Source organism: Lissotriton vulgaris, chromosome 5 (assembly GCF_964263255.1).
Source record: "Lissotriton vulgaris chromosome 5, aLisVul1.2, whole genome shotgun sequence".
In the NCBI taxonomy this organism is placed as follows: domain Eukaryota; kingdom Metazoa; phylum Chordata; class Amphibia; order Caudata; family Salamandridae; genus Lissotriton; species Lissotriton vulgaris.
In genome coordinates this window covers 115,360,759-115,388,647 of record NC_141693.1, presented here as the reverse complement: position 1 = coordinate 115,388,647, position 27,889 = coordinate 115,360,759, and the positions used below count along the sequence as shown (strand labels likewise).

Sequence of the window (27,889 nt, the reverse complement as noted above, 5' to 3'; positions counted from 1 at the left end):
CGTATAGTTTTTTTTAATGACTATCTAAATCTCTTAACTCCTAGAAGATTTAGGGGTCCTTGTTGATTTCTATAAACATTAGTTCTCTTCCATGGAATCCTCATCAATAGTCATAAGCACTGAATATTCCCGAGCATGTGCGGGGACCCCTGAAATAATAAAAAATATGTATGAAAGACATATAATATATTTATATATATTATATGAAAAACATAATATATATATATGTGCGCACACACACAGCCCCCTCCCCCATCATATATATCCAGGTCCCAAACAAAAGACGGCACCCACGGGATTTCTAACCTGTTTTTATTGAAGAACAGAAACCCTCTCCCCTGCCAACAGTCGCGTTTCGGTGTTACCACCTTCCTCTGTGTTGGCTGCCATAAGTAAATTCACCATTTTTAAAGTTCTAAGTGCATGTAAACAGAAGTCATAAACAGCGAAGATGGCCTCATTTCATCTAAAATTCAAGCTTTTTGTGGCAGCCATCTTAGAACGTTCCTTTCATGCGATTTAATTAGTGTTTTTATATATATGCAGACAATTCCTAACATATTAGACAAATGTAACTAATATATAATACAAAATTGTATGTCTGGTAAAACGCTGGACATCATAATTAAGCCCTGAATGGGCAATCGCAGGTGATACTGATAAAATTCTGCAGTAATACCCAGAAGACCGGATGGCCCTCTCTTAGATAAAGGAAACAGCCACTCTCCAGATTATTAGTCCAAGACCTCTCAACAGTTTAAACATTTCACAGAGAAAGATATTTCATAGGGAAAATTAAAAGATTGATAATAAATAAATCAATTTCCCTCGTGTACAGAAAATCCTAATCTTTTTAGAATAGATCTTGTTCTAAGGATTACGCTTGAGATGGTATTCTTAAATATCAGCACTCATTCTAAATGTGACCAAAGTTCTTGTGTTGTATTGAGACCTATGGGTGCCATGGTATTTAGGTCTATGATGTACCTCAACTTCATTCTACGTGGGTTTTTTACTCTATCCCCTCCCCTTTCGTGTTTGGGGGCCTGGTCTATATAGAAGAATTTTATAAGATCGTGGTTACTGTTATGTAAACTTTCGAAAAGGCGTGCTACTGGATATGTAGGATCCTTTTTGCTTATTGCACACATATTCTCCAAAATACGTTTTTTCGTAGGGTGGATGGTGCTGCCCACATGTCTTTTAAGACGGGGGCACTCCAAACGGTAAACCCTGAACTCTGAGTTGCATTTAAGCAACATATTGATATTTTTCATTTTCTGTTGGCCCTTGTGTTGAATGCTGTAGTTGTTAATTTTCTGACTATACTTGCACGCTTTGCTCTTCATGCAGGGAAAAAACCCTGTTATGGGCTCTGTACGTCGTGCCGATACGACATAGTGACTGGATACCAAATAGTCATTCATGGATTTACACAGTCTATGTGTAATGAGTGGTAGTTCTGGGATGGCTGACTAGAGGACAGGATCGGCTTTAAGGATGTGCCAATTTTTCTTAAAGGTATGCATGAATTCCGGTGTCTTAGAGCCGTATTGAGTAAATATTCTGGCAGGCTGAACCGTATTCTTAAGGGCTCTGCTTTGGAACTTGGGGACAAGAAGCTCAGACCTATTTGGAATATCCGCTCTTTTTTCTGCAGTTTGCAAGACCTCTTGCAAATAGCCTCTGGCTTCAAATCTTACAAGGGCCTCGTTCTTGGCAACATTATATTATATATATTATATTCTTCTGTGGACTTGCAATTTCGTTGATGCAAAGATCTCGGCGGAGACTTGTGCATCGGCGTCGACCGCTCAAGATTCTATGTCGAACGTTTAGCCAACGCTGACGGAGACCAGCTCCTCGACGTTGACCGTCTCCTGGTTGACGTCAACGGAGGGTCTTTTACCTGACTCGACATTGAAACTGCTGTCTTCGGTCTTGGAGTTGAACGATGTGTGTGCAGCGCCGAAGACTTCAAAGACATCTGATTCTTCGCCACTGTTAAGTTCGACGCCGATCCCGATGCCGAAGGTGAACAGATCGGTATCTTGCTTCTTGACGTCAATCTTGTTCTCTTTTTCTTCTGTCTCACAGGAAACCTACTTCTTTCAGAGAGTCCATATAAATGAATTCTCTCTCTATCCTTGAGAGTTCTCCTGGACAGCTTTTTGCAATGCTGGAGAGTGAGAGTCAGGGAGGCAGAGAATACACACAGAATGTGTCAGACCTGGCCTCCTTCTTGCCACACGAAGGGCAATGGGCAAAAAGTGAAGGCATTCTGACAGAAAATAAATCTCTTTCTGCCAAAAAACTGGTTACACCTTACTCTAAAGTCAAAAAGACGTTGAGTGAAAGGTAGAAAACCACAATACATTTAGAATTATTTGACAAAAAATAAAAAAATAAACAGCTGTGAATTCCAGGGTTCTGACTGAATGAGCTGGAAAGAACAACTGACCTAATTGTCGCCCCTGAGGCAAGATGGGAAGCTAGGAGTCATGGCTGCCTTAAAGGCACGGTGCAATTTTTTTTGTACAATTGCTTTCATTTTCCATGCTATTGGTTTACAATGCAGCCTGTATGCTAACAATGCCTGCTCTTTTGCAGTTTTTCATGAGTTATACTCATTAAAAAGAGTGCAAGTGATACTTGCCCTCCTTTGGTCTATATATTCATTATGTGTTTACAAAAGCAGTTATTTATTATTTCGTTGTTTAGCCTCCTATAAGGGGCTGCGTTGATATGAGAAAAAATGGTGTGTGTGTGTGTGTATATATATATATATATATATATATATATATATATATATATATATATATATATATATATATATATATATATATTCTCTAAAACCAAGGTTACCCTGTGCTTAAGGACGCCACTCCACGGAAGCATTCCACAGGAATTTCAATTTTAAAGCCGTACTTTCTGTTCCGATAATTCAAGTCCTTTACGCGTTTCAGAGCACTGCTCTTTCATCAGAGGGCAAATTGTCAGTCACGGAGCACTCCAAACGCACTTCCTTTTACCGTGCATGCTTTCATTTAATTGCCCTCCGGTGGGCCTCTCAGGTGAGTAATGCTTCCACTGCATGCTGGGGGATGTAGTGCCTGTGTTGGATATCAATTCAAACTCCATGGTGAAGTCTGTGCTTCTGACAATTTGCATCAATATTTTATGTCTTTCCTGGAGTGGTGTCCTTAAGCACAGGGCAACCTTGGTTTGATAAATAAATATATAATTATTACTATAATATATATATATATATATATATATATATATATATATATATATATATATATATATATATATATATATATATATATATATGTATATATATATGTATGTATATATATATTATAGTTTTCTGATCTGTTAACGCAATACCTGTTTAACCCCATGAAAGAGTTAACTTGTTTTGGAAAACTGCATCAACCTTCTTAGTTGCAACCATCTATGCTAAATGGATTGGAGAGCTCTTCCTGCTTTCTTTGAAAAGTTTGCAATTGCTTTGTAATAAAGACATATATCGTGGTAAGAATAGTCCCTCTGTCATTCTTAAGATTTTGACAGAATTTCATCTAAACTTTTAATTACATCTCTTATTTCAGCTGAGACCTTGTGTTTCTTCGGTTGAGGATACACTTCATTAACCTACATGTATTGAAAGAATTATCTTGAAAGTTGATCTGCCGTCAGGAAACCGATCACCTTTTTATTACATAGGTAGTCTTACTTTAGGTAACAAAGTGGCAAAGGCTAATATTGACACATATATAGTCTCAAGACTATCGAATGTTTACAATGTGAGGAACGTCGAACCTCTCCCAAGACTAGGTCCTCAAAACTATGAGTGCATATGTTGCTTTTCCAAGCAATTAATTCCTGATAATTGTAAAGCTGCAACTTGGTCTACGCTCCATGAATTTTGCAAACATTTCTGACCTTGTAAAGAAACCAATTTCTGACCGGGTCTTTTCTACAACCTTGTGCTTCAAGCTTGGTCTGTTCTATACTGGAAGGTGCAATTAATTCATCTCAAACTCTAGTGCATAGACCCATCTCCCAACCACTATAGTCTTCTACAAAGGCCATGTTCTTGTCGGGGCATGTTCAGAAAGTTTTGACTAGATTGCTAAAACATAATGAGCACAGACACAAAATCTTGGGAACTATTGTAAATTTTCATTTAACACTACCACAAAGCCTGTGCACTGAAAGAAGTTCTTCTAGGCACCAGACCCATCTTCCCTATCCCCCACCCCTTTCAAAAAAGGCTGTACAGAAGCCTTTTTCTGTCTTCAGCTCTGTTCATGGATCCAGGAACCAGGGATGATTCTACAGGTGTGGAGTCAATGCACCCAAGAACTGCCAGCAGCGCCCTGAGATACTACTTACACGTACATATTGTCTCTGTACCCTGGATCTCACAAAACCAAAGCAACCAATCCATGGTCTCTTTGCCACTGGACCTGTCTTCTTGAGAGTGAACACAACATGCTGCTAGTGAATCTTTCAATTGCTTTCCCAGAATTTGAACTCTACCCATGGCCTTTACATTTTGGAACGCTAAACAACACACACCCTCAGAGTCCACAGGGTTCTGGAAGTTCAAGAACACGGTTTCCCAATATCCTGACTGCTCACAGCAGCCATGCAGTATCTAGTGTTCTTGAAACATGGACCCTTCTAACAGCAGCTACCATATTGCACCCAGCCCTAGTATTGAACCTGTGCAAAGCAGCATCTGTGGTATCTAGAATAGCACACTTGCACCTAAGCTATAGGATACCATGCCATACTCACTCTGTCTAGCATCCAGCCTCAAGTTACTGCAACACAATGGCAATGAAATATGGGAATCACACTGTGCAAATCATAATTTTGTAGGAATGTTTTGCAACCTTAAGTGATGTGCAAAAATGTTGTGTGGAAAATATTTGGGGCCCGATGTAGGTAAACTCCAATTTACCACTTCTTAAATACCGAATCATACCGATTCGGTATTTAAGAAGTGGTAAATTGGAGGGGGGGGGAGATGTGGGTATTTCAGAATCGGTAAATACCGAATCTGTAAGATTCGGTATTTACCGATTCTGTAAATACCGAATCGGTATCCCCCATTGATTCCTATGGGCCTTGAAGCCCATAGGAATCAATGTGCATTACCGAATCGGTATTTACCGATTCGGTAATTACCGATTTCTGCAAGGGTGCAGGGGGTGTCACTTTGACACCCTCAAGCACCCCCAAAACTGGCTTGTGTGCCATGTGGCACACAGACCTGCCCTAAGGGCATGTCTGTCTGTCACATGGCATAGGTGTGCATGCACACATGTGCATGCACACCTGGATTCGGTATTTTAACACCCAATTGGATTGGGTGTTAAAATACCGAATCTGAAGGGCCTGTGGGACTGAAAGTAGTCCCACCTACATCGAGATTTTTAAAAATCGGTAAACTTACCGATTCGGTATTTTTCCGATTCGGTAATTTTACCGAATCAGTAAAATACCGAATCGGAGAAAAAAAGGTCCCCTACATCTCAAAAGGCCAAATACCGGTCGGAAACGGCCGAATTCGGCCGTTTCCGACCGGTATTGGCCACCTACAACGGGCCCTTTATGTAATAAAATTTTTATTTGTGTGGCAATCTCCCACAGAAAGTAGACTCTTTCTTGCCAAATCAAGGAAAATTTAAAAAAACGTGTGCGTCAATGAAAAATGAACGTGCTTGGGAATTGTGCACTTGGAGCTTGATAGTTGTAGTGTCTTGGAAGAGGTGAACTAATTTTATTCTGCCCATGTTTCATTTAACCTGCTTCGCAACATAAAAGGCCAAAGGACAACAGAAGAATTGCTGACCACTTCAGTTAAACTAACAATAACTCCAACACAAAAACAAATACAACATGTTTTTGGCACACCTGCCTAATGTCGTTCTTCTTCTTCTTCCTCATTAGGGGTTGTGATCTATTTTAGTTTGGTTGATTGAACAGACAGCCTAATATTTCCATGTTTCTGTTTTCCTTCACAGCAAGGCACTATTGTGTACAACACTGACAGGTCAACCCCCCAGCAATATGCCTGTAGCACTTCAAGCTCTGAAATGGACCGTGTTAGCCAAACGGACAGCACAGGGGCTCCTCAAGAAGTGGGTCCTGGCATGGAAAATCCACTGTTGGCTGCATTGGTTCCAAACATGATGCCACCTGTACAAGACGTACAGCTTGTTCTTCCAGGTGAGGCTACTCTGACAGTGTGGAGTAATGTTTCATCAATTGAACAGACTAGCTTATGCCTTACAATTATGTAGGGTTTGTACATGAACTAGAATTTGCACCATTAATATAGGTATTAATGTGTATGTTGGTACTTTCTTTTGTTAGATTCTCAGTCTATCCTTGAGAGGCCACCGCTTGCTGTTCAGCAACCACCTGCTAGTAACAATCCTCCCTATCCAACAACGTCACCCACCTTTGTACCAGGAACTAGCTTTGGACCTCCGCTACCAAATCAAGGCTTTGTACCTCCGCTACCAAACCAAGGCTTTGTACCTCCATATGCAACTGAGCAAATGCACACCTATCCAAGCAATAGTGGGGAACAATCCCTTCCATCCTCCCCTGGTGGAGAGTCAATGACTGAACTTCAGTGGAATCAAGACCCAGGTTTGTACTTCACTTTTTTAATCAAAATAAAGTTTTCTTTGCAACCCCAACATAACTCTGAATACTTTTATATTGGGCTACAAACATGTCACTTTCCCCAGCTGCCCGAGGTTAATTTCAGCAGGCACCGTGGCAGTTAAAGATGTTAATGTTAACTGATATTTATATAGTGCCTAATCACCGTCAGGTCTCTTAGCGCTTGAGGGAGAGTGGCCAGAAGCTACAAACTGTGTCATAGACAGTGCATGGATATGGAGCTAGACTGTATTCAGAGCCTCTCTGAACAGAAATGTTTTCAGCTGCTTCCTGAACAAGAGGAGAGTATGTTCCTTTCAGGTAGCTGGTTCCATAGCTGTGGAACCAGGAAGGAGAAGGCTCTGCCCTCTTTTGATGTGGTGCTGTACCGTGGGAGAGAAAGGCGACAGGCCTCGGAAGACCGCAACGTACGGCATGGGACATAGGTCTCGAGGCGTTCTTTAATGTAGGTGGGGGCTTGGCCATAGATTGCTTTGTGGGCACTACAAAGGCCCTTGAATTTTGCTCTCTGCCGAACTGGGAGCCAGTGCAACTTGCACAACAGCTGTGTGGCATGAGACCTTCTTTGGAGCCTGAAAATCAGCCTAGCCTCATCGTTCAGTACCACCTGTAAACTATTAAGTTTCTGAGGAAGGCCAATATATAAGGCATTACCGTAATCCAACCTTGAGATAATGGTGGCTGCCACTTTCATCTGTAGTGCGGTGGTAGAAAAAAGGGGGGACATATATAATTGACTCTCTAGCCATTCCACCCTTTCACCCAGGGGTCCGTGTGACAAAATTTGAATGCCATCCCAAAGCAATTCTAAGCTTCTTTAAGGATGCATGGTGGAGGGGGAAAGTAGAGCACATCCCACTGACTAGCCAAATCTACTTTCCTATGCCCTCCATATCTCCCCCTCCCCCACCCCTACCAAACTACCTCCTTTGAAAAATTGTCCCATGATGTGAATTTCACTATTTTTTTTTTAAACAAACTTTGAGCCACAAAGCAACATCAGAATATCATAGCAAATACAGCATGGCGTTTCCCCCCCCTCCTTCCAAGCCCCCCTCCCCCATGTGAATTTCACTATACCATTTGTTTTTAACATGTAACTAAAAACTCCACTGTTTAAAAGTATTTCTAAAGACAAACTAATGACTTGGGGCCATATGTATCAAAGGATTTTACCCATTCTGTGTCTATGGGAAAATGTGTTCATACATATGGCCCATTATCCAGTAATTCATAGTCCGCCAAAGTGCCCAGGGGCACTTTTCTCTGCACTCCAGCATATCCTGTGAATGCATGTGAAAAACTTGCACACTTGTGAACAGAACACTAGGGGTACAGCAAGTAAATCATTTGAGTATAGATGTCCTTGTCTAATTCACTGTGCCTCACAGGAAAAGTGTAATCAGAATAACACCAGTTTTGAATACTGCACAAGCTCTGCTCCTGTGACCGTTGCTGGCTCTTCTCATTGTGTTTTGAATTAAAATACTGTCAGAAATTATTCCTTCTATGCCATGGTGCATTTATCACACTTTTCATTGTACTCAAAATCAAGCTTGTCATCAGTGATCAGTGATCACTGATGCTCAAAGGGGCCAAGTATGAGCCATGGTGCAGGAGGACTGGGTAGGTGGCTTCTTAATGCTCAGGGGCTAGGGCAGGATAGTTAGTTGGTTCTAAACTTTCACTCAGGCCTTACACAGTAGAGTAGTCCATGAGAGTACTTCCATGATCCCTGGGAATGTATATAAAACACACTGACAAGCCAGTCCTCAATTGTATTCTGCGTCTGAGGTTCTGCATTCATAGTTGTAAACAGTAGAACAATTCCATGCTGCGTGTGGGGACCCTGCATCACTAGTCAAGCCGATACACACAAGCATTATCGGACATGGCCAGCAAGGTCTTGCCAGCAGTTCTGGAGGATCTTTGCACCTTATTGCCCCAGGCGATCCATGACAGGCAGGATGTGGCAGGTACAACATCCACACCCGCTCAAATACCAGACTGTATTGGAAAAGCAGGTGGTTCCATTTTTTATTTTATCCAGGCATACCTGTGAAGGACAACAGCATTTTACAGTGATGTTCAGGCATCAATAATGGATATGCCTTCTGGAGCGTCTCACATCTTCGGAGACGAGGCAGACTGCTTTATAACGCTTTAAAGATAGCAGAGGTACAGTGAATTCTTTGCAGCTATTGACCCCTGGAAAATCAATTTCTTCAAGTTCCAAAAATTCAGCGACTATTCCAGGGGGGTGAGTGTATAAGCAGAGACCAGCCAGTGATGCAGCAGACAAACTAGTGCTCTTGAGGCTGCAGACACAGAACCGGCAGACAACGTACAAGCCAACAGTTGCACCAGTCCTCTATCTAATCCCCTTTGCTATAATGCCCAGCAACTTGCTTTAGTTTGCCTTCAACGGTGCATGCCCAGCCGGTTGGGGACAGGATCCATCACTTTCTCTCGAGGGTGGCAATCCATCACATCAGACAGTTTGATCTTGCAAATTGTTTAAAAACGCTATGTCCCCACTTTTTCTCTCCTCTCCACCAATATTCCTCCCACACCAAAATGAATTTCGTAAGATCATCGGTCTTCCTGCTGCTTGAGGTATGCCCATTGACCTCAAAGGGTGCCATAGATAGTGTTACTCCAGCTGCTTATTTATTCCAAAAAAGAACAGGGGTCTGAGGCCTATTTTGGACCTCTGACACGCCTTCCTGTAGGAAGACAAATTCAAAATGCACACACGTGGCTCAGATCCTTTCTGACTTGGACACTGGAATCTGGATGGTTGCCCTTAGGATTTTCATCACGTGTTAGTTCATATATCTGTCTTGCAATCCCATAGTTGTTACTTCCAGTTCAAGGAGGGCCTTTAGCATTTTCAGTTTGTTGTGCTCTTGTTCTCCCTCACGAGCACCCCTCAGGTGTTCATGAAAGTGATGGCCTTAGTCGAAGCACATCTTTGGAGTTTGGGTGTTTCTGTATTCCCATACCCTAGACGAGTGGCTGTTCAAGGCAGAATTGTCAGTCGTGAACCACCACCCGGACGTTTGTGGAACTCCTAACATTGTTGGGTTTTACCATTAACAATCCTGATTCCATCATAGAGGTTTCTAGTCGATGATTTCATCCTGGACATGGTGATGTTCAAAGTTTTCATGGAGCTGCAGAATTCTGGATATAATGAAGCCGTTGAATAAGGAAAGTTGGATGGCCTAAATAGAGACTATTGGCATAGTCCAAGTTAGCCGTAACCAAACCATGGACAATCATTTTTCTGGAGTCCACCAGAATGAGGTGGAGTATTCTTCGAAGAGATCTGAGGGCGGCAAAATAGGAGGCAGAGAGAGATCTGATTTGACATTTTGCCCCAGGTATCTGCCATTGAAATATGTAACCTGGTCTTCTAAGAGCTGATTCTTCACCGTATGAAAAATCCAAAGTGACAGGCTGGATCTGGATTTCTCAAAGCAATAGTGTTTGCATGCCGATAGGTGACACCACATGGCTCTGACCATGCACTGCCCCTGAAATTGCAGTAAGTAAAATATCTTCGATTTTGTTTTTGAAATCCATAAAAGCACAACAATTACAAACATTTAGGCAGTACATTTTCAGGTAGGTAGTAGGGAGAAAAAAAGCAGGGCTCGAAAAATTTGAAAAATGGTACTAGTCCTATAGGTCTAGTACCTTGAAAAATCTCCTCGACCTAACAGTAACCTACTTGACCTCCGTCTCTGAAAGCGGAGCAAATGTGACCGATAACAAGATTTAAAGGCATCTTTATTGCTCATTTGCTTTGTGAGCAATAAAAAGGCCTTTCAATCTTGTTATCTTGTCACATTTGCTCCGTTTTCAAAGACTGAGGACAAAAGTTAGTATGTTTTCCTACTCGCCAGAAAGGGCGAGTAGGACCTAAAAATAGCTCGACCTCATAAATTTTACCTCGCAAATGGTCGAGTGGAGGTCGAGTTTATTTGTAGAGCCCTGAAAAGGAAATTCCAAAACAGGTGTTCCTAGATACATTATGATAGACACCCTTTCATTATCTATCATTTATAATAACAATCCCCACTATCTATTTCTTTAAATGTAACTTTAAGCCATGCTGTAGCTTTCTGTACTTGCTATAGAGCTTAAAGAATTATTAATATTGTGCATTTACTATAACACCACTATAAGCAGTCCTGTAGAACTTAGAGTGTATACAATAAAATTGTGGTTAAAATGAATAATTCCATTACAGGTACATAAACAACATCAAGATAATCATAAAAAATAGCAGCATAATTATTTGCGCCATCACATGCTAAAATCAGTACACAGTATTTGTGCGGGGATATATTAAATGGAAAAAAAGAGAAAGAATGTCTTGGATATGTGAACTGGTTAGTGGGGGCCTAATATGTCTCACAGTTCTTTATATTACAATCCCTTGGATGTTGCTAAACCCTACATAGGTTGGGTCATCTTTGCGATCTGCGAAATCACTACCCTGACCTTAGTTGTTCGGTGTTCTTTAATGCTTTACTCCGTGTCATCCATGCGTAAAGCAAGTATCTGGACAAACCAAAGACTAAATATTCTGTACTGTCGCTTTTGAAGATTCGAACACTCTCTACTAAGCGATTGGCTGCCAGTATTCGACAGATTGGAATTAACCAGGTCCTTCTTATTTGCTTGTGCATGTGGCAGAAAGACAAGAAGTGGACTTCTGATTCAAGAAAACCTTTGCACCCTGGACAACTGGGTTAGTTGTCGACACCCTTCCAGCTGCCAGCAAAACTGTTAACTGGAAGGATGCCATATCTAAATTTTACATAGTGATCCTGCGAGAGGTGGCTCTATTCTGTTCAAGAATTCTTCTTGCTGTATTTTGTCTTTTATATTTAAAAATGAGATTGGTAATGCCGAGGCGTTATTCCCTTTTAGTCAGGTGTTCCCTCTACGTAGCTCCAGTATTTCTTTTTGAGGAGATTTACCAAGTTTTTTTTAATGTTTCCAGGAGATAGCCATAAGTCACTCATGCCAAGTTTGCCCAACCATTTCTTAATATGGTTGAGCCAATATGGGTGAGCCATTGAACGCTACGTTAGGTGTCCAACAATAATAATTCTTGTAGCGATTCTTTCATTGGCTATGGGCACTCGTCTGCCCATATACGTATCCAAAAAGTCAAAGGCCATAAGGCAGTTGCATAGGCAACAATCTTCATGCCCTGATCTAAGAGCATTGGTATTGGTGGGGTATTTTGGGGAAGCTCCAGAACAGATATAATAAAATTAATTTCTGTTTTTTTGATAGCGGTATCATTGGTGTGTCCCCACAGTTCCGCACCGTAAAGTGTGGCCCCTAGTCCCTTTGCTTGATCTACTTGGATTGCGAGGTTAGTGGTCCATAGATTGTCTTCCTTCGTTTTTTAATTAGTGTTCTCCCCACATGCTGCAGTGACAACTGACTTTTCACTAATTGTGGGGACCATGATAGTGAGTTTGAGAGCTGCAACCCTACGTAATCAAATAGTTTCACGTCCTCTAATACAGTTGAGCCCAGTGTGATCTTACACTTAAAAGACTTATGACTGTTAAAAATCAAGAATCTTGTTTTTTGGGTGTTAATGTCCAATCCATGGTCTGTACAGACCCTCCCAAACGTATCTAATATGTTTTGGAGCCCCATTGGTGTTGTGAGATGAGCAGGGTGTCATCTGCAAAAAGTAATGCAGGCACATCTTGGCCTGCAAGCTTAGGTAAATCGCCCTTACAGCTTATTAGTGTGGAAATCGTGCCGTTTATGTAAAGTGTAAAGAGTGTTGTGCAAGAACGCACCCTTGCCTCACTCCACAACTCACCCCTATCTGATTTGTTATCCCACCATCCTTCCCCCATCTGATTTGAGCATAGTTGTTTGTATGTAATCTCATGATGATTTGAAGGAGGTTGGTTGGGATCCCTAGTTTATTCAAGGCTGCCCAAAGTTTCCCCGTGGCACTAGGTCGAAGGCTGGGCGAGATCTACAAATACCACGTATAAGACACCCTTCCTGATTGTTACATATTTCCATAGGATCAGGAGGAAGCCAAGTAGCTTCCTCAAAAGTGCTTGTCTTCACTCTGAAATCTGCCTGCAGGGGTGAAAGTAGACCCCCTCCCTTATCCAATCGTTTATTCTCACCAGCAATTGACAGCAGACTATTTTTTAGCAATATCTATAAGGCTTATGGGCCTATAGTTTGCCAGGTCACTTTTGTCTCCCTTTTTGTAGAGGGGGACGGCCTCGTCGCCTAGCTAGGAATCTGGTATTTCTGGCCCTTTTAATATAGCGTTATTTAGGTGTGCCTGAATGGGATGTCTGTGGTGACCCACTACAGACACTGTTTTCAGACTTAATTGCTCTCATCAATGCTTGCTGTGCTAATTACAATTTTCATTGAACCACTCATTTGTTTTGTTCTTGATCTTCCCTTCTACTATGGACTTGATAGAAGAATGTATTTATGTTGTTGACTAGAGTTTTAAATGTGTCTACCTTAGCCTGCTCTTCCACTTTATTAATCTCTAGGGTCTCCAAGGAGTCACTAACTATGCTGTAGATTGGTGCCGGGGTCTATGCACTTTTCTCTATTTGTGGCCATTTAACCCTCCTCCTACTGTTACTAGTAATTATATAATTAAGTGGTTTGGGTTCCATTGATGGTTAGGGTGAGCATAATACTACTTTTAATTCTAGAGAGAGAGAGAGCATTGTGATCGCAGTCTTGTCTTTCTATCACCCACTTGTCCACTGGAATGGATCATGAATTGACATCAATCAAGAAGTAAGCTATTCTAGTTTTAATGTTTGCCCTCTTATATGTGTGATGTAATTGAACATCGGGAATGGAACGGCCATTCACAGCCCTCAACCCATATTTGTAGGTGAAGGATGCTATTTGGAGAGCTACTTTGATGTGCTTCGCTGGTTTCTCGTGACTCAGCAAAGCGATACCTAGTTCTGTCTTCTTCGTCCGTGATACTTTTAGTTGCTTCGAGAGGCTCGAATGTTACATTTAAGTCCCTGGCTACGACTAAATGAAGGTATGCCCTGTCCGTCTCTAGTAATACATCTAGATGTGCAATGGTTGGTGAGTCTTGATTTTGTGAGGTGAACCTATTATAAACATTTACCATTAGGATTGACCTGTTGGTGTTAAAATCTCTGATAATTACTGCCAATAAGTTGGGGCTATCTAGTTCAAGTTTTTTAATATGAATCCCCCTTTTAGTTTTGAGCCTGATTATTAGACCGCCAGCTGGGCGACCTTTCCTCTATGGGGTAGCTTCTGTGCTATGGTTAGTGAATCCCACTCTATGAATTTTATTGACTGCTCAGGTCTCTTGAAAGAGGCAGAAGTCTTAGGTGTCTATTTGCCTCCCCCAGTCTTCGCAAGCAATCTTGGATCTGAGCCCTGCAAGGTTCCAAGACAGCAGTATTAGTTTCCTATTGGATTCATAGGGTGGCTGGTGTTTGCCCTCATAAGGTGTCAAATGTGTGGGTGACTGGATATGCATAGGTGTTTGGGTTAGGGACTGTCCCCTCTCAGCATTGGTAGTATGAGCCCCAGGTAACCATTTAGGTGTCTTCTGCAAGTTACCTTCCTATACTGGGGTCAACAGAGCGCTGCAAGGAAACTATCCTAATGCCTGTCTGGTAGATCTATTTGTTGGAGCTGCTTGTGTCTTGGTATTAATGATGGTGTCTGGGGTGCTCACCTGGTTCCAGTGGGTGGACGATTGTATACTTTGGGGAGTGAACTTAATCTGGAGTTGTGATTTAGTCAGCAGCAGTGCACGTTGCTCCAAATTGACTAACCCCTCTATTAAATTTATAGAGGCCAGATCCAATATTATATGGTCTGAGTCTTTATTTGTTGGGCAGCGCTTCACACTTAATATGTCTGATCTTATGATTGAACGACATTGCCTCACTTGTCTTATCCAATTAATAGCTTTATTAACCAGGGCATCTCTAGTTTTCCTAGATTCCCTTGTCGCTTGTCAACTTGGGTACATTTGTCATAAACACCCTATTGCAAACATCATTGTGGGGCATACTGTTTTCACCCTGACTTCCGCTCCCTTCAGATCTCCCATCTCCTCCACTATACCCCATCCTCCAAGGGCATGATCTTAAGTTATATTCACCCGGCGGAGCATTCGTGTGAGGGTTGTTTCTAACATCATTATGGCCTTCCAATGGTCTTCCCTATACTCTTCCCACAATCCCCTCATTGCCTGGTACCTCTCCCAGGCCATATGCTCCACGCTGATGACACCCCCTGTTGGATGTGTCTTGGTGCATTGTGACCTGGGCAAGTGAATTCCCTTGCATAGTGTGTATGGGAAGACCGGATTGGAGACATTGATGCTAATTAGAGTTGTTTGATACGGGGTGTTATTGTTTAAAATCACTGAAATGTTTGATAGGTCCATTGCCCCACCATTCTATTCTTTCCACACCTCCAGTCATCCCTTTATTATTTTGGTTATATACATGTCGCCAGGTCTGGGCCCGTGCCCTGCTCCCCATGTGGTGTTGAAGCGAACACCATTGAGCTGGTCTATCGTAGATCCTATAATTCCCGTAAGGATGATAACTTCTGGTGCTAGGTCTTTTAAATTAGACTTGAGATCACTCCGTTCGATATAAAGGGCGTTAGTGTTTGCAGGTTTCAGCACAATAGTTCTTCTGCGTTGGATGTTAATATTAGTTGATTCAGGTCCTGGGACTGTTGGGGTTTGGTTGTAGACTTCAGCGTCTGCTGTTTCTATTGAGGCAAGAGGATCAAAACAGTTGGAACATACTATGTTCAAGGCTTCCCCTCCTTCCATCATCATGTTAGTGCAACCTTGGGCGGAAGATGGGACCGCTGTATTCAATTCTGGCTGAGTTTGATTTGTTGTAGTGTCAGTGTACACATCACATACGGCTGTGCCCTTGGACATTAAATCAATCTCTTGGGCTTTTCTCCTTGATTTGCTTTGTACGAAAATTCCGGCTGTTCTAGGGCCCACTTGCGGTGGCTTGTTCTGACCATTTAATAGACTCTCCACTTCCTCAATAAGGGAATCCTTATCTGCCATGCAGTTTGCTGCATCACTTGCCGTTAGTCTCTTTGCTTGTTTTGGCACACCATTTGGGCTTCCTTTGGCTGACAGTTTCTCCATCCTGCCACACTTGCCAGGCTGGTTAGTTATGCCCAATCTCAAGTTAACAGAATAATGAAAATAAAACAAGAGTACCTGGGTTGCGCTGATCAATTTGTCCCCTCACTCAGCGTGCAGCCAAGAAGGGTGGCCCAGCCTCCAACGGGCGTGGATGGGCCCGCCCTTGGCCCGGGTACATCCGTGCATATCCCATGCCGCCGGAGACCTGAGCAGATTTAAAGTGCCTCCTGGCGCGTGCTGGCGTCTGCGGCCGCCGTGAGGGTCTCACAGGTGTTTGGGATCTGTAGTCCTGGTCCCCCCTCTGGCAACACAGTGGTGAACTGGCAGCGACGGGCGAAGTGCACATTTCTTGAAAGCATGGGTACACATTCGATAGTAGTAGAAAAGCTGAGAAGCGATGGCTTTAGTTGCTCATTTTGCTTGGCTCTTTTCTTTTTCGATAATCAAAGGTTCTGTCTTCCGGCCACTATGCATGATCATGCTCAGCAGTTCCAATGATGTGTGGTTAAAACTTATCTTTGGTGATGCATATTTAGCCAAAGATTTAAAACTAGGTTTCACTTTCAATTGTGTGTTATTTAGATGCCCACTGAGCAGCGTATGTGTTCACTTTTGTCCCAAAGTTTCACTCTAAATAGAAAACTGAAAATAGCGCTTTATAGCATCTCAATTCTACATAGGTAGTTCTGTTGCATTTAGCTACCCATTCCTACAACTTTGACCTTTCAGTTTGGTTACCCCAAAAATACAAAACTTTTTTTTTTACGTTAGATCATATTTTCATTTACATGCTGGATGCTTTTAATTTAGCGCTGGAAGGTTATTTTCAACTGTGTTTAAGTCCATTTTAGTGTTAGATGTGTTCTTTTACTTTACTTTGTATGATGGCAAACAAAAGAAGAAGCTCTGATGGAAATGAAAGCAAGTAACGAAACAAAATCTGTCATTTGCATAAAAGTCTCATGTTTCTACGGTTCCATTGTCTTTAAAAACAAAAAAAGTGCAAACAGTTAAGCCAATTCATGAAAGCCTTTATCAATCAATCAGGGGGTTTATACAGCGCGCTACTCACCCGTGAGGGTCTCCAGGCGCTGGGGGAGGGGAGGGCAGCTCTGAATCAGTTGAAGAGCCACGTCTTGAGGTCCTTCCTGAACGTGTGCAGGGTCAGGGAGCGTCTGATGTTCACAGAGAGCTCGTTCCAGGTTTTGGCTGTGATGTAGGAGAAAGCTATCCCGCCGGTTCTGTTTCTGCAAATGCGGGGGACCTCTGCCAGGACAAGGTCGGCGGAGCGGATGTTCCTCTTGGGTACGTGGAAGGATACTCTCTCGTTGAGGTATTTGGGTCTGATGTGGTGGAGAGATTTGTAGGCATGGGTGAGGAGTTGGAAGGTGACCCTCTTCTCGACTGGGAGCCAGTGGAGGCCTCGTAGGTGTTGGGTCATGTGCTTATGGCGCGGCGTCCTAAGGACAAGACTGGCTGCAACATTCTGGATGGTCTGGAGTCTGTGCAGAAGAGTTTTGTTGATTCCGGTGTAGAGGGCGTTGCCGTAGTTCAGACTGCTGGTAATGAGACGGTTCTTCTGCAGTCGGGGGGGGATCCACTTGAAAGTCTTACGGAGGATGCGAAGGCAGTTGAAGCTAGTAAAGGCGATGGCGTTGATCTGGCAGTTCATGGAGAGAGAGAGGAGTCCAGGATGATGCAGTGGTTCAGAGCGTGGTCCGTAGGGGTGGGTGGGCTCCAGAGAGCGAAGGGCCACCAGGTGTTGGCCCTGGCGGAGGAGCAGGGACCGAGGATGAGGAACTCTGTCTTGCTGAGTTGAGCTTCAGGCAGCTGTCTTTCATCCAGGCTGCCACGTTCTTCATACCTTCCTGGAAACCGAGTCTGGTGTCTTCAGGGTTCTTTGTGAGCAAGAGGATGACCTGGGTGTCGTCGGCGTAGGATACGATGCTGAGCCCATGCTGTCTGACGATGGCGGCGACGAGGGCCATGTAGATGTTGAATCAATCAATCATAGCATTTGTAAAGTGCACTACATACCCGTGAGGGTCTCAAGGTGCTAGTGAGGGGAGGTGGGGGGTGCTGCTACTGTTCGAAGAGACAGGTCTTGAGGATTCTCCTGAAGGTTAGAAGGTCAGAAGGTCTTTGGTCTGCTGTAGGCGGATAGGGAGGGTGTTCCACGTCTTGGCGGCGAGTTGGGAGAATGATCTGCCGCCGGCAGTCGCTCTTCGGATACGGGGACGGTGGTGAGGGCGTGGTCTGCAGAGCGGAGCTGGCGGGCGGGGGTGTATGGTTGAGTCGTCTGTTGAGGTACGCTGGTCCGGTGTCTTGGAGTGTCTTGTGTGCGTGAATGAGGAGCTTGAAGGTAATCCTCTTGTTGATGGGGAGCCAGTGCAGGTCTTTCAGGTGAGGTGTGATGTGGCTGCGGTGGGGGATGTCTAGGATCAGGCGTGCGGAGGCGTTCTGGATGCGTTGGAGTCGTTTCAGGAGTTTGGTCGGGGCTCCTGTGTAGAGTGCGTTGCCGTAGTCCAGTCTGCTGCTGACAAGGGCCTGGGTGACCGTCCTTCTAGTTTCGGCGGGGATCCACTTGAAGATCCTGCGAAGTATGCGGAGGGTGTTTAAGCAGGAGGAGGAGATGGTGTTGAGCTGCTTTGTCATGGAGAGTGTGGAGTCGAGGATGACCCCTATGTTTTGTGCGTGGTTGGTGGGTGTAGGGGGTGCTCCTAGTGCCGTTGTCCCAGGTCAAGGGGGTGGAGCCGAGGATGAGGACCTGTTACTGATGTCGTCAGTGGCGGCGATGAGGGCAGTTTCGGTGCTGTGGTTGCTGCGGAACCCTGACTGGGATGTGTCCAGGATGTTCTCTTCGAGGAAGCTGGTCAGTTGTTTGTTGACTGCCTTTTCGATGACCTTCGCCGGGAATGGGAGCAGGGAGATGGGTCGGAAGTTCTTGAGGTCCTTGGGGTCTGCCTTGGGTTTCTTTAGCAAGGCGTTGATCTCTGCGTGCTTCCAGCTCTCCGGGAAGGTTGCTGTCTCGAAGGAAATGTTGATGGTTTTCCGGAGGTGTGGTCCGATGGTGCTGCTGGCTTTGTTGTAGATGTGGTGTAGGCAGGGGTCTTCCGGGGAACAAGAGTGGAAGGTTTTCATGATCTTGATGGTGTCGTTGATGTTGGTCCAGGCGCGCAGACGGTTGGTGCGGGTGGTGGTCGTGGGAGCGGGAGTGTGGGCTGTTGCCGGAGTGGTGTCGGCGTCGAAGGTGTCGTGGATGTCTGTGATCTTGCGATGGAAGAAGGTGGCCAGTGAGTCGCACAGGTCTGGTCACTGTGGGATATCGTTGGTGTTGGAGCGATGCTGAAGAGCTCTTTGCTGTTGTGTGCGGTCTTTGAAGGCGGTCCTTTTGGCAGATCTGATGAGTTGGTGGTGTCGGATGGTGGCGTTCCTGTGGGCTGTGTAGCTTTCCGGGTCCAGTTTTTTTCTAGTTTACAGCAGGTTTGCTTGGAGGCCTGGAAGTCTTCGGTGAACCAGCTGGCTCTCTTGCTGGTGTGGGTGTTCAGGGTTGAAGTGCGTGGGGCTAAGTGATTATCCCTGGGGTACTCCGCAGTTTATCTCTGTGAGTTTGGAGAGGAAGGGAGGGAGTCTGATCCTCTGGGTTCTGCCTGAGAGGAAGGATTGGATCCAGTCGCGGCCAGCTTCTTGTATTCCTGCGTCAATATAAAACAGAAGAAAACAAAGAAAATAAAAGTTTAACAATATTTATATATACATAGAAACAATAAAGTTATATCAGAAATAATTTATGGTTATTGGTTTCTGTATACAGTTGGACTCAATATACCACTTACTTTAGGTGTTCATGTCCAGAAAACTATAAATTAAATTTTTTAACCATTTGTGTCACTTGGCTATAGACCTTTCCTAACTCTGTATTCCTGCGTCATGCAGTCTGGCAGCGAGAGTGCGATGTGAAACGTTGTCGAAGGATACGGAGAGGTCTAGAAGGATAAGGGCCGTGGTGTGCCCCTGGTCGAGTAGCATGCAGATGTCATCGGTGGCGGTGAGGAGGGCGGTCTTGGTGCTGTGGTTGCTTCGGAATCCAGAATGGGAGGCGTCCAGGATGGAGTTCTCTTCTATGAAGGCAGTCAGCTGGGCGCTTAAGAGTCTCTCTGTGACTTTGGCCGCAAAAGGGAGGAGAGAGATGGGCCGGTAGTTTTTCAGGTCTGTTGGGTTCGCTGATGGTTTCTTGAGGAGGGGTTTTACCTCCTCCCGTTTCCAGTCGTTTGGGCAGATGCCTGATCTGAGGGTGGCGTTGATGGTGAGTTCCAGTTCAGGTGCGATGACTGTGACAGCCCTGTGGAAGATGTGCAGGGGTTAGGGGTCCGTTGGGGCTCCTGAGTGGGTTTTCTTCATGGTCGCTGTGATGAGTTTGACTGTAGCGGGATCCCATGACATGATGGTCGGCTTGGCGGCGGTGGGTAGGGGGGTGGTGCTAGTCATTAGTTCCCTGAATTTGTCGTAGAAGGCCTTGATCTACAGATGGAAGTAGGAGCTGAGCTTGTCGCATAGTTCCTGGGAAGATGCGACATCCGTGGCTTCGCAGGTGGGTTTTGCGAACTGCTGGATGACGTTGAACAGTTCCTTAGCATTGGTCGCATTGGTCTGGACCTTGTCTCTCATGAAGGTCCTTTTGGTGTCTCTTATGTGCTGGTGGTATTCCTTCAGGGCGCTCTTGTGGTCGTTCCGTGCTTCTATGGTTTTCACGTTTCGACATGTTTTCTCTGCCGGAGCATCTGGCTTCTTGAAGTTCTGTGGTGAACCAGGCGGCTTTCAGCAGGCGTTGTTTGGTGGGATGGAGGGGTGCAGGCTTGTTGGAGCAGCGGGAGACTCAGCAGTGAAATTCCCTGGCTGCGGCTTTGGTGTCGGTTGCGTCGATGGGTTGTGTATTGAAGGTGTTTAGATGCTCCTCTGTGACTTTGCTCCAGTTCTGTTGTGGTGGACGTTGGGCGGGTTTGGGTGCAGTGGTGGTGTTGAAGGTGATGTGGACGCAGTGGTGGTCAGTCCAGAAGGGATGGGTGGTGTTGCAGAAGTGGATGTTTGTTCCTCCCGCAAAGAAGGGGTCGAGGGTGTGACCCGCTTTGTGGGTGGGCATGTTGACAAGTTGCTTCAACCCTTGGTTGACGAGGAGAGTATTGGAGCCTGGGTCGTTGCCGTTACAGAGAAGGTACTGAGCCCTCTTTGCACTTTTACTAATAGAGTTTGATGTTTCAGGAAGATCCCCAGGGCATATACCAGCACATGAATACTCCATTAGTACTACCACCTGTGCTCATAAATGCTTTTGTCAATCAGCCCAGTAGTTTTATCTTGTAAGTAATTGATCTGTATTGCATCCTTTGAACTAGGACCAAGGCTGCAAGAGTAAGAACGACCCTTAAGAAATTTCAGTATAGACACATACAGGTGTCATTCCTGCATGCTGACATCAGTTCCTTTCTTTACGGGCCCTTGGGCGCAGTTCCGGAGTTCCAATCCCAACTTAGTTGCTTCTACCAAAGCAGTCTAACAAAAATACCTTCCCAAAAGACTGCAAGTTTTAAGCTGTACATCTATGAAAGGGAGCAGATGTCTGTCACACATCCGCATGATGTGTGCCTCTAATGTATCAGTTCCTGGCACAACTTGAAATAGTAAAGTGTGCTCTAATGCACTCAAAACGGTCAGGGAGCAAGGAACTCAAGAGATCATGCTCAAAGCATCATTACCTTTCCAAGCTCTGAACAATTCCCGCTGCAGAGATCATGCTCAAAGCATCATTACCTTTCAAAGCTCTGAACAATTCCCGCTGCAGATCTTCACAAACTAAACAGGCAAAATGTGAAGACAGGAATGTTTGCAACACCGCTGGCAATCACTTGGGCATTCCAGACTATCTTTCTTTGGCCAACATACCATCTCCGTTTGAACTCAGCCATATGCAATCAGTCTTTACCCTGTACCTATAAGAACAGTCCAGCCCAAAATGCCTGGCCCGCCATGAACCAGAACACAAGCAACCCATGACCGGTTTCAACAAAATTAAGGTTCTTCAGTCAAATGTGGCTTGGTATCAGTGGCACGGTGAGGACCTTAAAACACATCTGGGCATGCCCTTGCCACTTAGGGCGGTACATCAAACACACTGAAGCTGATGAAGGACTTTGGCCCTACAACCTAAATCCCAAAATAAGCTCTTTCCCTGTGGGTGCACCTGGTGGGGACTCAAGCTGGATGTGAGAGGTGTCTAAACTACCAGTATTCTGTAGGCTTTGGTAAAAATCATTCCTCCATGTAAAGAGTGGGTAGTTGGTTTTCCACTTCCTCATCGTTTTTCTCACTACGAGGTATGGCCTCCAGCCGTTTAGCTGAATCTGAGCAGAACAACACTACAAGTCTTCTACAGTACTGTTGTATACGTTGTTTGGGGATCTCTTTCCAGTGCTGTTGGTGGGCTTTGGTAATTTCATAATAATACGATATTGGTCTGGCATGGACCTCAGCTCTGGCTTAGATATCCGCATCAGGTCCAACAGGGGCACTGCTGGAGTAGAGATGAAACTGGCTTGGTCTGAATTGGCAAGGCCCAGAACCAATATCCAGTTCCCAGAAGCCAGAGTTTTCCTTCACCTCCTTCAGTGTGAGTGGCCTTTGCAAAACTGGAATTTGGGGGTCCAGTAGGGGCTTACGGAAGATCTTGGAGAACTTAGTAAGTGGGAATGCAACCTCCACGTTTTGATCTGTTAATTGTGTCTATTCCTAAAAAGCCCCATTCACTTGCATACTTTCATGGTACACGAGGGAAAACTTTCGGTCCTACGCAGTATCCCTGCCGGGATCATGTATTCCTGTCAATACACCTCTTTATCAAGTAGTTGCACTAATCCACATTGAAATCTACATAAGGACACAAAAGTCACCTCCGGATTTAAACATCACTGTAGCATAGACAATCTGCATAATGGCCATAGCTGTACCCCCAGCACATGTGCTGTAAAAAAAAACTGAGGAAGATGCTTCCTTGATGAAGCTGCAACTACTGTTTAAAATTGTCTGTAAACTAAGCTGTAGGATCACGCATGCATACCCTTTTCCTATTTCCTGACCTTTTCCTATTTCCTGACCTCTTAAAATTCTCTGCCTACCTCACCTTAAGAATTTACCTGCTGTGATAGGAAACCTGTAATCTGAGCACAGTATTTGTTGTAAGTTGTATCTTGGCATCCAATAGAAAGTACCAATTAAGTTTTACTTAACATTATGACTGATTCACCTTTATTTTATTTTCGGATGAGGCTACCAAATGGAATGTATAGGGAGGTTAAAAGTAGTGTCCCAGACCTGCTAGGTGGAGAACAGATTATCGAAGCTGTGCATCAGCACCACAAGTGAAGAACAGGAAATCAAGTTTAGGGAAAGCATGCAGTGTGAGGACCTGTTGCATAATGTTTCATTCCACTTGTTCTGTCGAAACGTTTTACTTTTTGGTTATTGGAAGGGTTCTGACTGTTAATCCTGCATACCACTCTCTCTCACAAGCACTGCAGTGGAAATTCTATACAGTGACAAGCACCCTACACTGCGGTTTAATGCTTTATTAATTCTTCTATCTCTGATGAATTAATTCCAAATAATATTTTCTAAAGCGTGAACCCATGCTGTTTTCATGATCTGTAAAATATTTTTATACTCGCAGCTTGTCTTTATAGGGATCCTCTGCTCAGTAATAACTTTGCCTCCATACCCTCTTTTCAATAACCTCAACTCCCAGTATTTCACTTATAGTACAAATGCTGTCTAGACACTGTGTTCTTTTTTGGTCTCTATGAAGGCTGTTGCTCTGCTTGTTAAGTTGCCTCTTTTTAAAAAAAAAAAATTTAAATCACCCTATTCCTGCATAAAACTGTAATATGGTCTTGTGACAAAAATGAGTGATGCAATTCCAAGTGAAATGCTACACTGAGAAATTTTGTACACAATATTGAACTCCAGATCTGAGTTGAAAAAAAAGATCTTAAGAAGAGCTAGAAAGCTTGGAAACGTTAAACAGTACCTTAATTTGATAGAATAGAAAGTTTCATTGAAATTGAGCAAAACGTGGAAAACAAAAACATTTGATAATTAACGCAAGCGGTTGTCATTATCTATAGCCCAACAATAACATTGCAGAGGACCCTCAGCCTATGGTTGGGGAGTGTGAAGGAGGGTGGTATGGTATGGTTGGGTATTATTACAATTCAGAGTGAAATGTAAAGATAAAGAAATTAAAGCAAAAGTGAAATTTGATATATTCATTAAATAAACACGGAGGTTGGGTGGAAGGAGCAAGAGGATTGAAAGGGAGTGTAGCGGAAAATATAATGAGATAAATCAATTTGAAATGCAAGGGCTCCGTCACAGAAGTAGAAAAGGGAGGTGAAGCAGACAAAGAAGGTAATTGAAGCCTCACAGAAAGGGTGCAAAACAAAAGAGCAAATTTTGGAGAGTTGGACAACCACGTTCAGGGGTAGCGATTCACATACTAAATTTTTATCATATGTATTGTACTTATACCTTTTTGTTTTTTGCTTTGTCCCGCGCCCTGAAGCTTATATTATATATAATTCTATATGTGGTCAATCGGTAATACAATAAACAAATGCATGGTTGAACTTTGATAGCCAAATGCCCTGCTTCCCCACACAAACAACCAATATATTGTATTTGTCAATTCTGTAATGAACTTCATAAAACTTCAGAGTAGTGTAAATCAATGTGCAGCATTGCATCGAGATCTCTTTATGTAATTTACTTACCTTTGTATTAAGGAAAATGCTAGCACTTGAGATGAGCAGTTTTGTTTACTTATTGCTGTGCTGGTGACTCACAAATTGAATGATTTTGATGCACACATATCAAAGACTGAATCAATTTAAGTTGCTCTCCAGCAAGCATTGAAAATGCAAATGTTTGTTTTTAAGGCATGAGAAGATTTTCCCAGGATTCACCAACAAAAAAAACTTTCTATGATACAGGAATTGACTACAGTAGTTCAGTGGGAAAAGTGGTAAGTTGTCTTATTGAAATTAGATATTTACTTTTATATTTATATATACGGTACCTTTGCTGCCAATGTGTGATAAAGATGCTTAATTGATCAGTTAATTTGAAAAAGGGTTCAGTAGGATTTTTATTTTTGCATTGTGAGTGAATTGAGGAAATATAATGAGAACCTATGAATCTATCTATACATTCATAATAAGAAATACATTTTCCCACTATATGCCTGTATGCTGGTGCCATTACTGTCTGGATTATGCAAAAACAAAACATTTGTTTAACAGCAGTGTCATAGGCTCTTTTATCCAGAATTTACATTTTAAAAAGTTTACTTTCTCTTCCAAATTTGGCTTCTATTTCTTATCTTAATGTGTTTTTTTAAAAACTTTTAAACTAGACCAATAATAGTGATAATTGTGATCTACGCTTTTTGTCTCTACATGCCCCTTTTATATGTGCCTTTTTGTTTCTTTTTTTTTAAATTTCAATTATGATTGTGGAATGTTCCAGACATAAACAGCATATGAACGTATACACTTTTAACTGTCATTGGGGAGGTTTCTTTTCATACTTGTAAATCTTAGGAACCCATGACAAATTAAGGATTTCAGTTGCACTTCAAGACCTCGTCTGCAGACCCAATAAATGCGAAGGGTGTTTTAAAGTTACACTTCTGGAATACCATGAAGCGCTATTTCAAGATTCCCAACTTTCCTATTTATTTAGTCCTTAATACATTTGTAGATGTTGTAAGACAGAATTACCTTATGCAGGTTTTAAATGATCTCTGGTAGCCATATACAGGGTTTTTACTTTCACAGCCATTCTGGCATGGTTCCCAGAAAACATTTGTGACAGGATTTCAGCTGTAGCAGTACAACCTTCCATACAGTTTTAACTGCAAATCTGAAAGTTTACTCAAAAGTGTTTTGTGATCCGAGCATATCTTTGATTGTTTAGGTTACTTGCTTCGTTACCCAAGTGATTGATTGATTACAGTTTATCATGGACCTTCCAGGGTATCCATTTACTCTCAGACAGTTGGTTGGTGTACGCTGACATCTGATCAGTATCAGGATGAATAGTTCGTAAGAGCTCTATCGCTTCAGCTCGCCCTTTCTTGTTTTGAACTACACATCAAGGCACTCCTTGTTTGGATTCCCATCATTGGACTAACTGAAAATGAAATACAAAAGCTGTCTGACCTATTGAGCCATAAACCTACGTCAGGCGGTGCAATGATCTAGAAAATGGAAGGTTGTCATGCCCACCTTATGAAAACAGTCTACAGACCAAAAGCAAATCTGAGAAACTGAATTATGAATGCCATTTACTGGGGGGAGTTGAAGACTTCTCACCATCCTAAATTTAAAACTATAAGAGTGCGTGTTATATGGCGAGAAAAGATACTGTCTTTACTAATGCTATTTTATTTTTTATAAGAGCACATGACTGCATGTTCAAGCTGACAATTTTGAAAATAAGAAAATGAATGATCTACACTTGGCATGGACTTCAAATAAAATGTGTCGGATTAATTCATTTCACGCCATTGTTAAAATTGGTTAGGTTTGGACAAAAGAATGCTATTTGGGGCGTCTGACTAAATGATCATGGGCCAAAATTACGAGGAACTCATGTACTTTCACCTTGCTCCGAAGTACATTGCTATAAATTAGGGAAATACTGCTTGTCTAAATTGTGCCCTCCTTAGGGCAAGGTATTTAATCAGCTTTCCCCCATAATTGTTGCTTTGAAATATGTAGAGGATGCATGGGTGTTAAAGTGAGGCTTTACTGTATTCATAGCTGTCGGGAAATTTAATCATGACATTTGCCCCAGCTATAGGTCAGCCTTTCAGCTCCCTGAAACACTACTTTGGTAATTTTCCCATAAATGGTAGCCCTTCAGTGGCAGTTCTTATTTCCCTGGCCTAGAATATGATTCCTGCATCTTGCAACATTTTATATTTTGAGCGAACTTTTTAGTATATATTAAACTAGCTGAAAGACTGCAGTTCATCCTAGTATATTTTGGTGTGCAGACCCTGCAGTCCACTTCTACCGAGCTGTGTGGTTGGGGCACGGGCTTTTGCCAACCACGCTGCAGACAGCTGAAGGATGTGTGAAGTGGGAGTTGGATGCTCGCACATACTGTGTGGCTCCTGGCCATATGATTTAAAACGAATCACTTTTAGGACATGTGCGCACAATACTAACTGCTATCTGTTATGTGCATTGGCTTTTAAGCATAGTCTGTAGCTTCTCACTACAAACTATTGCCTGATCTTGTACTTATGTTATTTTGTTTTAGTAGTTTCTGCAGTGAAAGCAGCATTAACAATATAATAAATGCATAAAACATGGAAGCAAAGAAACCAGGTACAAATGGTTCTAAGTTTTGAAATTGGCTTTAATAAAGAATTTCTTTTAATGGAGAGCTATTTTATTTGTTTTTTGGCATTTCAGTTTTTAGGCTCCGAAGTGTTGGAGACACTGAACTGCACACCAAAAAAAGGATTTTTAATTTATAAAAAGCTATTATTTATACTTTAATTTGAATAGATACAATATGTCTTGGTTAAATAAGTACTGACAATGTGCTTTGCTAGTGAACTGTTATAAAAAACATAAATAATAATGCACACTGTTTGTGGACTGTAAGGAGATAAGTCAACAGTCCGTTAACCTGAAAATGTTCCAGCTCTCTTAGGCAGCAGCAAAATGTTTGGATAATTTGCCATGGAATTCCTGCTGTCCCCATGGACTTCACCTTTAGAAAAAGTTGCTACAAATATATATTAAAATATTTACTGTGTCTTACAAAAGGTGAAATTGTGGATCTCTTGGTGTTTTGATTGTAGTGTGCATTTGTACCAAACTGGGTTGGAAAAAGGTA

General features: G+C 42.9%; 1 protein-coding gene across 7 annotated transcripts in view; it reads left to right on the top strand.

Annotated features, from left to right (window-relative positions):
• SEC16A (SEC16 homolog A, endoplasmic reticulum export factor) overlaps positions 1-27,889 on the top strand; it is a 478,800-nt gene that overhangs the window by 240,289 nt on the left and 210,622 nt on the right. For all 7 annotated transcript variants that reach the window (XM_086921035.1, XM_086921033.1, XM_086921029.1 and 4 more), the window contains exons 19-21: positions 6,042-6,246; positions 6,394-6,675; positions 24,913-24,998. In XM_086921035.1, the coding sequence (XP_086777161.1) occupies positions 6,042-6,246; positions 6,394-6,675; positions 24,913-24,998 (573 nt within the window). The remainder of the gene's footprint in view (positions 1-6,041; positions 6,247-6,393; positions 6,676-24,912; positions 24,999-27,889) is intronic.